Genomic DNA, 13,837 nt, shown 5'->3' with positions numbered 1-13,837 from the left:
ATCGTGATTTTGTTTTAAGTACATTGTACAGCTGGCTTCTTGTCCTTCTTTTAATTTTTTTTTGACATTCCACTGTCCTGCTGTGTAAGGTTCTCTAACTAAAACTTGGAAACCTCAATGTAAATAGAATATGGGAATGCTAGTGATACAATGGTATTCCACCACCACCCCATTACAAACAGTGACAGGTGCCAAATGTAGAGTTCAGTCTTTAGGTAGGTTAGGGTTGTCATATACATATTAATCTACATTATACAGGAATCCCCGCCCCCCCCCCTTGTATTTATGATAACTGATGATTCGTCCAGAGACTCAACTGTACAGTATAATAATATTGTGACGAGAAACTGGTACAAGATTGCTGTCTAGTTACCAGAATGCAAACTGTATTAATAATAAGGTAACCAACTGAAGGGTACCATGATTTGCATAATATTTGTGGTCAAGTAAGCAGCAGAGAAAATAATACAAATGATCAAGAGTTTGGATATTAGCCCACAAAGGTATTTCCAATACATTAATACTTTTCTGAAAACTTTGTATCAAGACAAAAATAACATAAGTCTATTAAAAGTGCAAACATACTTAGATTTTGTTTACAATGGATAAGAAAATTATTGCAGATATTGTAGGACCCTCAAGCATACATATCACAGAGTCAAAATATATTAAAAAAATGAATTACTTGGTTCAGGTGAAGCCATTGTGGACACAATGATTGGTGGTCCTGTACGTCTTGTCACTTTCTGGTTTGCAGTATTCGGCAATCTGTAAGCTGAGCTTGTAGGTACCAGTGTAGATTCCATCTGTGTTCCTGGCTTTCGGAGAATCTGAGGACTACTGTGAGGGCTGTGTGCTGGAGAATGAGCTTGGTTGCGCTCCCTTGTCATTAGTTCAATGGGTACAGTGTAAGTAGTAGAATAGGCAGTTTTGGGACCTGGATTTGGAGTAACCTGTCCAGTATTCATTGCTATTCCAGACTGAGCACTATAGACAGGCCCCGATCGCAGATTTTGCAGCCCAACAGGATTGCTATAGCCTGAGAAGCTTGGAAAATGATTCCCTAATCTTCCAAGCCCAGACGAACAATAGTTTGCAGTTTCCAGGAGATGTTGAGATGGGGCACTAGATGGTCGGCGGTTCAATTCACCAAGCCTGGGTGACATTGGCTGCAATGCTATTGGGAGCTGCTGAACAGCAGAACTATCCATTGTAGGGGCCATTCCTGGTTGGACTCCGTAGTCATTACGCATTAGCTCACTTCTGTGGCTGAAGCTGTTTGAACGTGTTCTTACACGAGCATTGGTATTTTGCAGCTCTTGTCGTAACTGCATGTCTGCTTTGCAATTCTGGACAATCCGTAACAGCAATCGTGCCTGACCCAGATTTGGAGCCACTGACTTAATGTCATTTTCTTCTAACATAGCTAGGCAGCTTGTTGAATCAAAACCTTGTTGCAGCAAGGCAGCAACTGTACTTTCCGAAAGCCCCTCTGAGCGCAACAGTGCCAGAAATTCAGCCTTGTTGTCCTGTCCAGGGAGGTGACCACGAGTTATTATGGTGTTGTCATAGCCATCATAAACTGGCTTTGACACCAAACCATCTCTCTGCAAGCTGTAATCAGACATCATTCTTGCTGCCATTCCTTGTCTAGGAGTGTGATTTAATACACCAGGAGACATCATTCTATCCAAAGTGTTCTCACATCGAGATCCAGTGGCAGGATCAACAACTAAACATGTTGGAGTGATCTGTCGGGCACCTGTGGAATCACTGTACATCTGCTTATTCGCGAGAGATGGTGGCTCTGTTCCGTAACGAGGGAGAGGTGTTTCAGCACCATATCTGGCAGGAGAAGGATCACGGCTACGTGTTTTCTGTCCATCGAGAATCAGCTTACCAGAAGGATCATGGTACATACGATTTATCTCAGGACGGGGAGACCTCCCTTGTGAGTGGTCCCATGACATCCTTCCTCCTGACATCCCATAATTCTGTGGTGATCTGTTAAGCATATGATCCCGATAAAAACGTGCCTCTTCAGATGGCCTAACGCCCAAAGCAGGATCTGGATAGTAATCCTGAGGAGGCACTGAACTGCGTCCAGACATAACGGGCTGCTTTTCATAAGAATAAGAGAAATCAGGCACAGAGCTTTTCCTCACAGGTCTGCGGTCATACCGATTGGGGTAAACCTGGTCAAACCCCAAGTCTGAATACATGTAACATTCAGAGTTATGTTCATTTCCCCCTGTCAAGTTGTTGCCATGCACTCTGATGCTATGTGGGTCATCAGAAACAATTTCACCATGGTAGTTTAAGGAATTTGTTCTCCTAGGATTCCTTGCATAGTCACACGCACTGTTGTATTCCCAGTTGTCTTCACAACATCCACTAGCGTCCCAGCTCTGAGAGCGGCCAACAGTTGTATGCTTGCTAGGGACAGGCATTGGAATAAAATGACTTCAGCTTAGTTAAAGAGGCGGGACCTCTGATTACAAAAACATGAAACAAAGCAGACTGGATTCACCTGAGCCCCGCTGGGACTGCAGAACTAAGCAACTGGAGGTTTTCTATTACAAAGTACTGCTTGAATTATTAATCCACAGAAACATCAGTAGAAACAAAACACAACGCACCTTGTTATCAATTCTCATTTCACAGCGCCCGAATGAAAGGTCTTCTTTGTGTGCCTGCTTGCAGATGGAAACGGTAGCTTCCTTTAATCCATACATTTATCCTTTCTTGCTTGGGACACTGCTTTTGTGGGCAATTGGTATGGCAGGATGCACGGATTAAGCACTAAATTAAACCAGTAAAGCCTTTGCTCTTTGTGACATCAATCGAGCTCATTCCAAAGCTCTGCATCGCTCCTTTTTAATGGGACCACCACAATTTGCGGCAAAATTATTTAAATGAATTTTTGCAATATTTCAGAAATGCATCTAAATGTGGAGAGCCGGTGTGTTTTCTGGCAAAAGGGAGGAAGGGTAACAATACAGAGAGAGGGAAAAAAAACTGGAAATCCTTCACTGTCAGCACAATTCAAATCCAGCTTGACAAGATACTAATCCAGTGAATACAGCTGGAAACAAATTGCATGCAAGTGGGAATGTTGACAAAATAGAAATTTTGAACTAAATAAGCAAAGAATTTGAACTGAAAGGATTTCTTTCAATCTTGACCACAGAAATGTTTCTGTGCTCTATTGGTTTAGTTACGCAATCATGGTATTTATTTTATACGCAAAGTCAAATCTAGCAACCTAAATCACGCTGAGTGAAGTTTCAGTGCCACATCATTACTATAAGATGAAAATCCTCTCATCATCTCACAAGGGAAAATTGCCAGAACATAATCTGGAATTTGCAGCATTAAGAGCACAGCAGAGGTCAAACCACTCCAGGAAGGAAACAAAGGCACAGAATTTAACTCTCAAGTGCACAAACTGGTCATGATGAACAGTCCACTGACTAGCTAGGTTTACACAGCCAATCACAAAACAATAATATTTAAACCAGAAAGTAACTGCAAATGATCATTTATTAACTTGACAGTTTTGGTTTTCTTTAAAAGGCAATCAATTTTATATCTTGCTTATAACGGTTCAGAAAATATGTTGATGTTATTATTTTTTCAATCAAGGTCCATTAATGAGTATTTCCAATCCAGTCTCTCATTGTTAGATGACATGACAACTCAGATCAAACCTGGCCCTAGAGAAACCCTGCTTCGTACCATACCCCTATCACTGAGGATAGTCTGCATTCTTTGCTCAATAGCTCCTAGGCTATTTAGGTTTAAGGCAATGCTAAGTGTACAGAAGATACTAAGAGGACTCTCGTGGAGCCACTATAGTGCCCCTACCTCTCGGCCAGAAGTGCATCAGAACCAAACCAGGTTGATTAAATATATTTATAGTAGATATTAAGAACTCTTCAACACAGTCCATCATAAACTGCAGAGACTTTACAGTCTTAACAACAAACAATATACTCTGATCCTGAAATACTTGACACGTGCCAACAGTGTTATGTGCATGAGAACACCTGCCAAGTTCCATCTCAATGTACAGGATGGTTATCATCAGACATATGATCTACGCAAGAGAACTTCTTAACAAAAGGTTTCTTTGTACTTGCAAAACTCAATTAAGAGAAACCCCATAAAAGTTAAATCAAATGATCATTTGACAATATCGGCACTGACCCTCGTGCTTCGTGCCTGTCAATTTATGTTAAAGTAAAACACCTAAAGCTATTAACTTCACTGGGTAAGGCTGCTTTCCTGATTTTCTGCTGATACCTACTCAATATTATTAAGTATTCTTTACTCATTAGAAAAATATCTGTCACAGTGAATATCACTAAGATATTAAGCTAATACATTTACTTGTAAATCTTCCACTGCTTGCAAAAGATATTCTAACACAGTGCAGTATCACAAATAGCATACTTTAAGCATTATCTGAAACAACGTAAAACAGACTGCTTTGGAAACAAATAACATAGCTTTAAGGTACTAAGCCATGATAGTGCAAATTAAACCAGTAACTAACCATTCATGAAGATGAAGCAATAATGCAGTTAAAAATAAATTAAGGTGCCAAAGTGTTTAATCAATGTAGTGTTTATGTTCAGGGCTTTTACTTAGGCTGACCAGTGGGTAAATATCAAGATCAATATTTGCAGAAAAACAGAAGTGCCGTTAATTTCAGAATTAAGAAATTAATAATTAATTAACTAAGAAACAGGACTGCTCCAAATGCCACAGGAAATAAATGATAATCCTTTTGATACTGGGAAATGTCATATATGGTCAAGGAGAAACAAAATGTGAACGATTGTGCAAGGTTTAAATTACTATTAATTGTTACTTTGAATAATATACTTACAGTGTTGTTGAATTAAAATGTCTCTTTCCATTTCAGCCAGACTGCCAGCTCAACAGCCGGGAACTAATGGAACTGTCAGTACTGTTGATGTTTGATCTAGAGTAGGTGACTGTCTAGTTTTTTCTCGCCTGGAGTATTGCCACTGACGAAACTTTCTATGATTCTCTGTTGTTGAGATTAAACTCTGCTTATGTACAATGGCCTAGAATTTGACAGCTGCATGCCCAAATAGTAGCAAGTCCAAATGAATCAATGACTAGAATGGAAGAAAATGTGTATGTTTCCTGCAGGACTTAACACAAGGCATAACTGGTACAGACCAAGTATTATTACTTTAAAAGATAATAGTAACAGAAATTTGTAGAATAACCAGGAGTTAAGAGGCTCTATTGTAATTAGCTAGAGTTCCAAAAGATGGTGAACACTGAAATCTGGTAACCACCTAAAGAACAGATAACTGTTCTCACCCAGGTCCATGAACTGGCCATTTCACATGGAACAAGTTTAATGTTCAGAGGTGTAGTAGAGGCCACTGTTCATTCGCACATCTTTGCAGTTGAAAGGAGAACTCGTGAGGTGCACTGCAGTAATTTATGAATGAAGTAAACATACATATTGAATGAGAATGACAACTGAGCAGCCGATTGAAAAAAAAACGTTCAACTGCATAGCAACAAAGTAGAAACAGATCCTCAACCTGCCTGATGCTCCTAAATCTAAGCCCTTATGGTTAAAAATAATCTAGTTGCTCGGGTAGTGGACTAGTGTGATTTATTTTCAATTTGTCAATACTTCTTAATTTTAGTTTATAAACCTCCAACAAAGGCATTCACTTTTTTTTACTGCATCAGACCATGCCAAGATAGATCTCAAATATGTGCTGGGAATTTTTACTGTTCTAATTAATTGACTGTATTTAACAGTTTGTCATAAGTACACATTATAGGCTCCTGGGACTTCAACTCACTGAAACTACCAAACAACAAAAACAATTTGTGATCACAGGGCAAAGTGCTATAATTAAAGAATACAAATAAAACCATTCCATGGTTTGACTATTGCACATAGGTAGTGAACATTTGTAGACATTTGTATAGCAATAAAAAATAGACCACAGATGTTATATGCTCTATTGTAGGAGTACAGTCAATTAAAGGATTTCCCATATTGGTGCACAGATGGGCTGCAAAATACCTCAGCCACACTTTAAATGAACACACAGAGGCAATCAGCACATCAGTATGCAGAACATAATACATACATAATACAGTATGCAGAACATAAGACCTGAAGTAATGGCACGCAGAGGCTTGAATTTCCAATAGTCTTTTAGGGTACATTCCATCGGAACAGCCACCTGCATTCTTCATCCACAGAGAGGTCAGCAATAGACACACAGCAGCCTCAGATGTCATGGCACATCTCCGACTCAATTAGAATACTGCTCTCCACTTCAATGTTGTACTTTGGACTGCACTAGCACCTTGTCATGCAAAGCTGCTACCAGGCCACTTGTCTCCTAGACTGGAACATGGTGTTTCTCAAGGCTCTTACCTTGCTCTCTCAGTGACCACTCACATTGCTTCAACACATATGCTCATGGCGACTTGACTTTGTCTTTTATGCCTGTCCACCTCATTCACAACTTGCAGGCTCATACTACTTCAGCCTTGCCTTGTCTTTTATCACAGATTATGGTTGTCAGCAGTTATCAGTCAAGGGGTAGATATGTTGCTGTATGGTATGGTACTATGTCAATGTCACATCAACAATATGTGCCAAACACACAGAATATTCTTCAACCAAATTGCCATGCTTCAAATCCTGAGGAGAGTAGTGCTTGTCAGCTCAATTAGGGTACCAGTTCAAAAAGTCACTGGAAATTTTCTGACCTCAGTGCAGGAGCTTGGACTTAGTTGGCTTTTTTGGGTTGTTTGTTTAGGGTCTGTATTGTTATCAGCATATCACTCCCTGCATCTGATCAGGGAATGGGCCACATTCTCTCCTGAGGAGAAAGTGAGAACTGCAGATACTGGAGATTAGAGTCGAGAGTGTCGTACTGGAAAAGCACAGCTGGTCAGGCAGCATCCAAGGAGCGGGAGAATCGACATTTCGGGCATAAACCCTTCATCAGGAAGCCAAAACATCGATTCTCCTGCTCATCAGATGCTGCCTGACCTGCTGTGCTTTTCTAGCACTACACTCTCATTCTGTCCTGTACAAAGACAAGATGCTCTACTGAACATTAGGAAAAGAATAGCACTCCCATAGACAAGGTTCTAACAAGGACATTAAGGACAACTAATCTAAATAACCTTATTCTTGTAACTGTAATTACAATTACAGTCAATTGGAGGGATGAGGATGTAAAACAGCAATACATTTATGAATGTATGATTTTATTTCCAATGAAATGCCACTTGGGCCACCTATATACCATTAGATGATTTTATAATTTGGTTCCCATCCACTATACTGTGAAGGGCTCGTTGGCAGCATTTGACCTGGTGTACAGTTGGGCTGTAACAGAAATCCCAGAAGATTCCAGCAGTGACAAGAGTTTCCACCATTGGTGAGCACAAGATATCACAAGCAGAGCGCCAGAGTAATGGGGCATACATAATGAGGTGAGCTGTAGAGACTTGCCTGAGAAAACTCACTTATGGAGAGAAACCTTCCATGAAACTCTCCAAAATTGAAACAGCCTATTTTTGATGAAATCTAGCCCAGAGTCCATGCATCTAATAGGCTCATTCCCTTGAACAATATCACAAGTCATGAATCTACAAACCCAATTTAAAAAAAAACTGAACACATGATAAATATTGAGCTAGACAAAATAAGAAAATCCATTTACTGAGTGTACATTGGCATTAACTAAACATGTAATGTTCAGTAGCTGCAGCTTCAATTCAGCTTAACTTTAATACCTTTCTACTTTTGACATGCCCTGGATACAAAAAAGTTCATATGTCTTCAAACTAAAGCTGGAATATTTGCATGAGAGTAAGACATGGCAACGGTACTGAAATGAAATAATTTTTTCTTTACTTCTATTTATATAGCCATAGAGCTATACAGTACGGAAATAGACCTTACAGTCCAACTCATCATGCCAGACAGTTATCCGAAATTAATCTAGGCCCAATTGCCAGCTTTTGGCCCATATCCCGCTTAAACCCTTCCTATTCATATACCCATCCAGACACCTTTTAAAATGTTGTAATTGGACCAGTCTCCAACACTTCTTCATTCCAAACACGCACCACTCTCTGCAGTAAAAATTTGCCCCTGGGGTCCCTTTTAAATCTTTCCTCTCTCACTCTAAATCTATGCGCTCCAGTTTTGAACTTCCCTACCCTGAGGAAAAGACCTTGACTATTCACCCTATCCATGCCCCTCATGTTTTTATCAACCTCTATAAGATCACCCCTCAGCCTCCAACGCTCAGGAAAAATAGCCCCAGCTTATTCAGCCTCTCCCTATAGCTCAAACCCTTTGGCCCTGGTAACATCCTTGTAAATCTTTTCTGAACCCATTCTGGTTTCACAACATCCTTCCTTTAGCAATGAGACCAGAATTGAACACAATATTCCAAAAGTGGCCTAACCAATGTCCTATACCGCAGCAACACGATCTCCCAACTCCTATATACTCAGTGCTCTGAACAATAAAGGAAAGCATACCAAATGCATAGTCTTCTCATGTAGGTGACTTCTATTGCCTTCAGAAGATACACAAAGCCAACACACCAGGACGCCCCATCATAACAGGCAATGGGACCCTGTGTGAGAACCTCTCTGGCTATGCCAAAGGCATCTTGAAACCCATTGTACAGGAGACACTCAGTCTCTGTCGCGACAGATTTCTTAGAAAAACTCAGCACCCAAGGACGAGTCGCACTGGGAACATTCCTCGTCACAATGGATGTTTCAGCACTCTACACCAACATGCTCCACAATGACGGCATCACGGAAACATCCTCAGTACTCAATGCCAACAATTGCCAATCTGCAAGCACCATCCTACAACTCATCTGCTTTATCCTCGATCACAGTATTTTCACCTTGGACAACCAATTCTTGATCCAGACACACGGAACAGCCATGGGGAACAAATTTGCACCATGATATGCCAACATTTTCATGTACAGGTTTGAACAAGCCTTCTTCTCTATGCAGGACCTCCAACCAGCACTATATACCAAGTACATTGACGACATTTTCTTCCTCTGGACCCATGGCGAGGAGCCACTGAAACAACTACACAGTGTTATCAACGTGTTTCATCCCACCATTAAACTTAACATGGACTACTCTCGACTATGTCTCATTCTTGGACACATGCATCTCCATCAAGGGTGGGTACCTCAACACCTCACTCTACCACAAACCCACAGATAACCTCACAATGCTACATTTCTCCAGCTTCCACCCGAAACACATTAAAACAGCCATTCCCCATGGACAAGCCCTACGCATACACCGCATCTGTTCAGATGAGGAGGAACATGACAGGCACCTGGAAGTACTCAAGGATGCCCTCATAAGAACAGGGTACGATGCTCAACTCATCGACTACCAGTTCCGACGTGCCACAGCAAGAAATCGTAATAATCTCCTCAGGAGGTAGACACAACCAACAACCGACAGGGTACCCTTGTTAGTCCTGTACTTCCCAGAGGCCGAAAAACTACGCATGTTCTTTGCAGCCTGCAACACATTATCAATGAGGATGAGCACCTCGCCAAGACCTTCCCCATGCCTCCACTTCTTGCATTTAAACATCCACCAAACCTCAAACAGATCATTGCAGCAAACTGCCCGGCTTTCAGGACAACACCACACAACTTTGTCACGGTGGACGCTGCAAAATGTGTAAGAGTATCGACACCATTACATGTGGGGATACCTCCCACCATGTATGTGGCAGTTACTCATGTGACTCAGACAACATTGTCAATCTCATATGCTGCAGGCAAGGATGCCCTAAGGCATGGTACATGGACGAGACTGAGCAGAGGCTACAGCAACAGATGAATGGACACCGCACAACAATCAACAGACAGGAGTGTTCCCTCTCAGTTGGAGAACATTTCAGTGGTCAAGGACAATCAACCTCGGACCTTCGGGTGACCATCCTCCAAGGCAGACTTCAGGACAGGCTGAGCAGAGGCTGATAGCCAGGTTTGGTACCCACGGGGATGGTCTCAACCAGGACCTTGGATTCATGTCACACTACAGGTGACCCCATTGCACTACATACACAAACAGACAGATGCACACACGCACACTCCTACACATCCAAACACTCATGTAGACCCTCTCTCATACGCTCACACATACACTCCCACACTCTAATAGACTTCTACCCCTTTACACGCTCTCTTTCTCACAGACACTCTTAACCCCAGCCCCCCTCTCTCTCTCTCTCTCACACACACACACACACACACACACACACACGTTTGTGGGGTGAATTTGCACTTGCGGAACTACTTTGCTCAAAAACTGCATAAATCCATGCAAGATTCTGTAAATCCATTTTTTAGAATAGAATCAGTCTGACCATTGTGGCACAGACAGCATCACACAGGGCACCTCACACCTTAAAGGCATTATCTGGGCTGACATGAATTGTTAAAGTTCACTTGAGAATGTAACTTTTACATGTTCTGCGATTTACATCTGAAAGAAATGAAACAAATATGTTCATTCTAAAAGATGAGAGACTTAACAAACAATTCAGGTGTTTTTCAATATACAATTTCAGTTATATCACACTGTAAACCTTTGCTATAAATTCTGTGTCTTACAATCTTAAACTTCACAACCACCTGAAGGAGCAGCGCTCCAAAATCGAATGCTTCCAAACCTGTTGGAGTATAACCTGGTGTTGTGAGATTTTTTAACTTTGTCTACCCCAGTTCAACACTGGCATCTCCAAATGATGCAAACCAAATGCCTGCCTCATTATCCTGTTTACCTGTGACCCCACTTTCAAGGAACTATGAACCTGCACCCAAAGGTCTCTTTGTTCAGCAACACTTCCCAGGACCTTACCATTAAGTGTGAGAGTCCTGCCCTTATTTGCCTTTCAAAAATGCAGCACCTCACTTTTATCTAAATTAAACTCCATCTGCCACTCCTCGGCCCATTGGCCCAGCTGATCAAGACCCCATTGTAGTCTGAGGTATCTTTCTTTGCTGTCCACTACGCCTCTGATTTTGTTTTCATCTGCAAACTTACTAACCATAACTCCTATGTTCACATGCAAATCATCTACATGGACCCAGCACCAACCCTTGCAGCACACTGCTGGTCACAGGTCACCAGTCCATCTTGAAATAAGGATTACTTTAGGTAAGATTCATTCATTATTACCATGTAGACGTGGCAAGCAATACCACATTTATCATGCATTTCTAATTCTCCAGAGAAGGTCATAACTTGGAGATGCCAGTGTTGGACTGGGGTGTACAAAGTTAAAAATCACACAACACCAGGTTATAGTCCAACAGGTTTAATTGGAAGCACTAGCTTTCAGAGCGACGCTCCATTACCACCTGATGAAGGAGCGCCGCTCTGAAAGCTAGAGTGCTTCCAATTAAACCTGTTGGAGTATAACCTGGTGATGTATGATCTTTAACTCCAGAGAAGGTGGCAGTGATAAAGGCCCTGATGGCGTTTAAGAGCCAATGAGCTACGTGTGCAATGTGAATCTCTAAAAACCCAAGCTATTAAGGAAAGTAGGCTTTCATCCCTGAAGGGGATTAATGAATCAGGCAGCTTGCTTGGCCACTTTTAACATAGTGCCAGCTTTTCATTTTAAATTTTAAAAGAAAATTGGTTCAAATTCTCTAAGTACCACGGTTGGATTTAAATTCATGCTCTGGAATTATTAAACCAGTCTCTATTATTGCAGCAACATAGCCACTATGCAACCTTTCCTATATTGTAACGTGCAGGCATGTTGGTGGCTAATCCTTTTTATTGGCCACACAGTGACACTCACTGATATCACATTCCCAGAGACAGTTCACTGGTTGGGTGGAGAGCAAAGCGACTACGAGCAATCACAGCGTGGACACCACAAATGGTGGTTGACAGTTGATTGAAAATTTAACACAGCCGTTGTGATTATTTTGCAAAATGAAGCTCGAAACAGTCATCAGACCCTTTGCTCAAGTAAGCATAAGGTTTAATGGTTCTCCATAGGCCCCTGGTACATTTTGTAACAATTTTTGATCCAAAGCAGGACAGAAAGAAAGACAGAAATTCTTTAAACTGTTCAAGACAATTGAAGATTCTCTAGACAATGTTTGAAGGGATCGTTAAATATTTACGATTTATCCCTTTATAATTGATGCAATTGTCTCAGATGAGTACTTGTCCATGCACTCCAGTGACCTTTGACCTAGAAGCTAACCAACAGGAAAGAAGGTTTAACAAGAGGCTGCGTGGTTGGTAGACACAATGGAGCATGCCCGACAGAGAGGGGAGCTGGAGGGTGAAGACAATAGAGACAAATAGATGCTGCAGTAGGGCACAGTCACCGACATCTTGAAGTATTTGGGAATAATCTAAGCTCTTCATAGAAAGATCAGTTTTCTATGTAGCAAAGCAAAGAATAATCGAAATCTAGGAGGTCTTGTGGAAACAATGTAAAACCAAAACAAAAGGGTTGAATCCTAAAAACAAAGGTGGATTGCTCAGCCATGTAAAAGAGCTGGGAATTTGTATTAAAATGCTAGATCATGAACTGGATACTGTTTGTTGGTTGACTGAAAAAGAATTCTGGAGAACAATGCCATTAGGACTAAGGTGAGCCAAGTAACAGCAAGGTTTCATAGATGTCAGTCTTGTCTGGTACCTTGAGTGAAATACAACTGCCAATAGTGAAATTGATTACCTGGGCAAATGAAAGATCCTGCATACCAGAGTCCAAGTTGGGAAGATTGGGCGATTGCTCACGATGCAACATTTGTGCGGGCAGTTGGGTAACATACTTGCATTATCGCATGATCCGCCTTTATGATTGACTTTTGTTTCCAAAAGGAATTTGTTTCCATTTGGAATATTTGGCTGTGTAAACGCTACAAGAAGTGAAATCTTCTCTGTAATTTCTTCTATTGGAGGTCACTCAGTAAATTTAGTCGTTTGGTTTATTGCTTCTGCATGGGGCTAGAACATTTCACAGTGACTTACCAATATGTTGTAATGCACATTTCTGCCATAGAATCGGTGTGCACATGCCACCCTTCGTAAGGCACACATGGATGCCTATCCTTCAGTTGGAAGAAAGGAACAACATACATGCACTTCTAGGCAAAACAATGTATTTCACTCATTGTAAAATGTACTCAAATGTTAATGCATCCCATTAATTAAATTTTTATTAAATTTCTCTATAACTTTTGATCTGCTTAAAAGATGTTCTCCGCTTTAGTTCAAATTGGTTAATCGTGGAGATTCCCAATTAGATTAGATTAGATTACTTAAAGTGTGGAAACAGGCCCTTCGGCCCAACAAGTCCACACCGCCCCGCCGAAGCACAACCCACCCATACCCCCACACTTACCCCATACCTAACACTACGGGCAATTTAGCATGGCCAATTCACCTGACCTGCACATCTTTGGACTGTGGGAGGAAACCGGAGCACCCGGAGGAAACCCACGCAGACACAGGGAGAACGTGCAAACTCCACACAGTCAGTCAGTCGCCTGAGGCGGGAATTGAACCCAGGTCTCTGGCGCTATGAGGCAGCAGTGCTAACCACTGTGCCATCGTGCCGCCCACTCTTACTTAAATGTTGTTGTGGTTCTGTTCGCCGAGCTAAAAGTTTTTGTTGCAAACGTTTCGTCCCCTGGCTAGGCGACATCATCAGTGCTTGGGAGCCTCCTGTGAAGCGCTTCTTTGATGTTTCCTCCGGTATTTATAG

At 41.5% G+C, this 13,837-nt stretch overlaps 1 protein-coding gene across 1 annotated transcript in view; it reads right to left on the bottom strand.

Annotated features, from left to right (window-relative positions):
* Positions 1–13,837, bottom strand: part of LOC122561390 — an 85,943-nt gene that overhangs the window by 58,856 nt on the left and 13,250 nt on the right. Inside the window, exon 3 of the mRNA XM_043713155.1 lies at positions 686–2,436. Coding sequence (XP_043569090.1) covers positions 686–2,436 — 1,751 coding nt within the window. The remainder of the gene's footprint in view (positions 1–685; positions 2,437–13,837) is intronic.

The sequence above is a fragment of the Chiloscyllium plagiosum genome, chromosome 22 (assembly GCF_004010195.1).
Source record: "Chiloscyllium plagiosum isolate BGI_BamShark_2017 chromosome 22, ASM401019v2, whole genome shotgun sequence".
In the NCBI taxonomy this organism is placed as follows: Eukaryota; Metazoa; Chordata; class Chondrichthyes; order Orectolobiformes; family Hemiscylliidae; genus Chiloscyllium; species Chiloscyllium plagiosum.
This window is presented reverse-complemented; position numbering and strand designations above follow the sequence as displayed.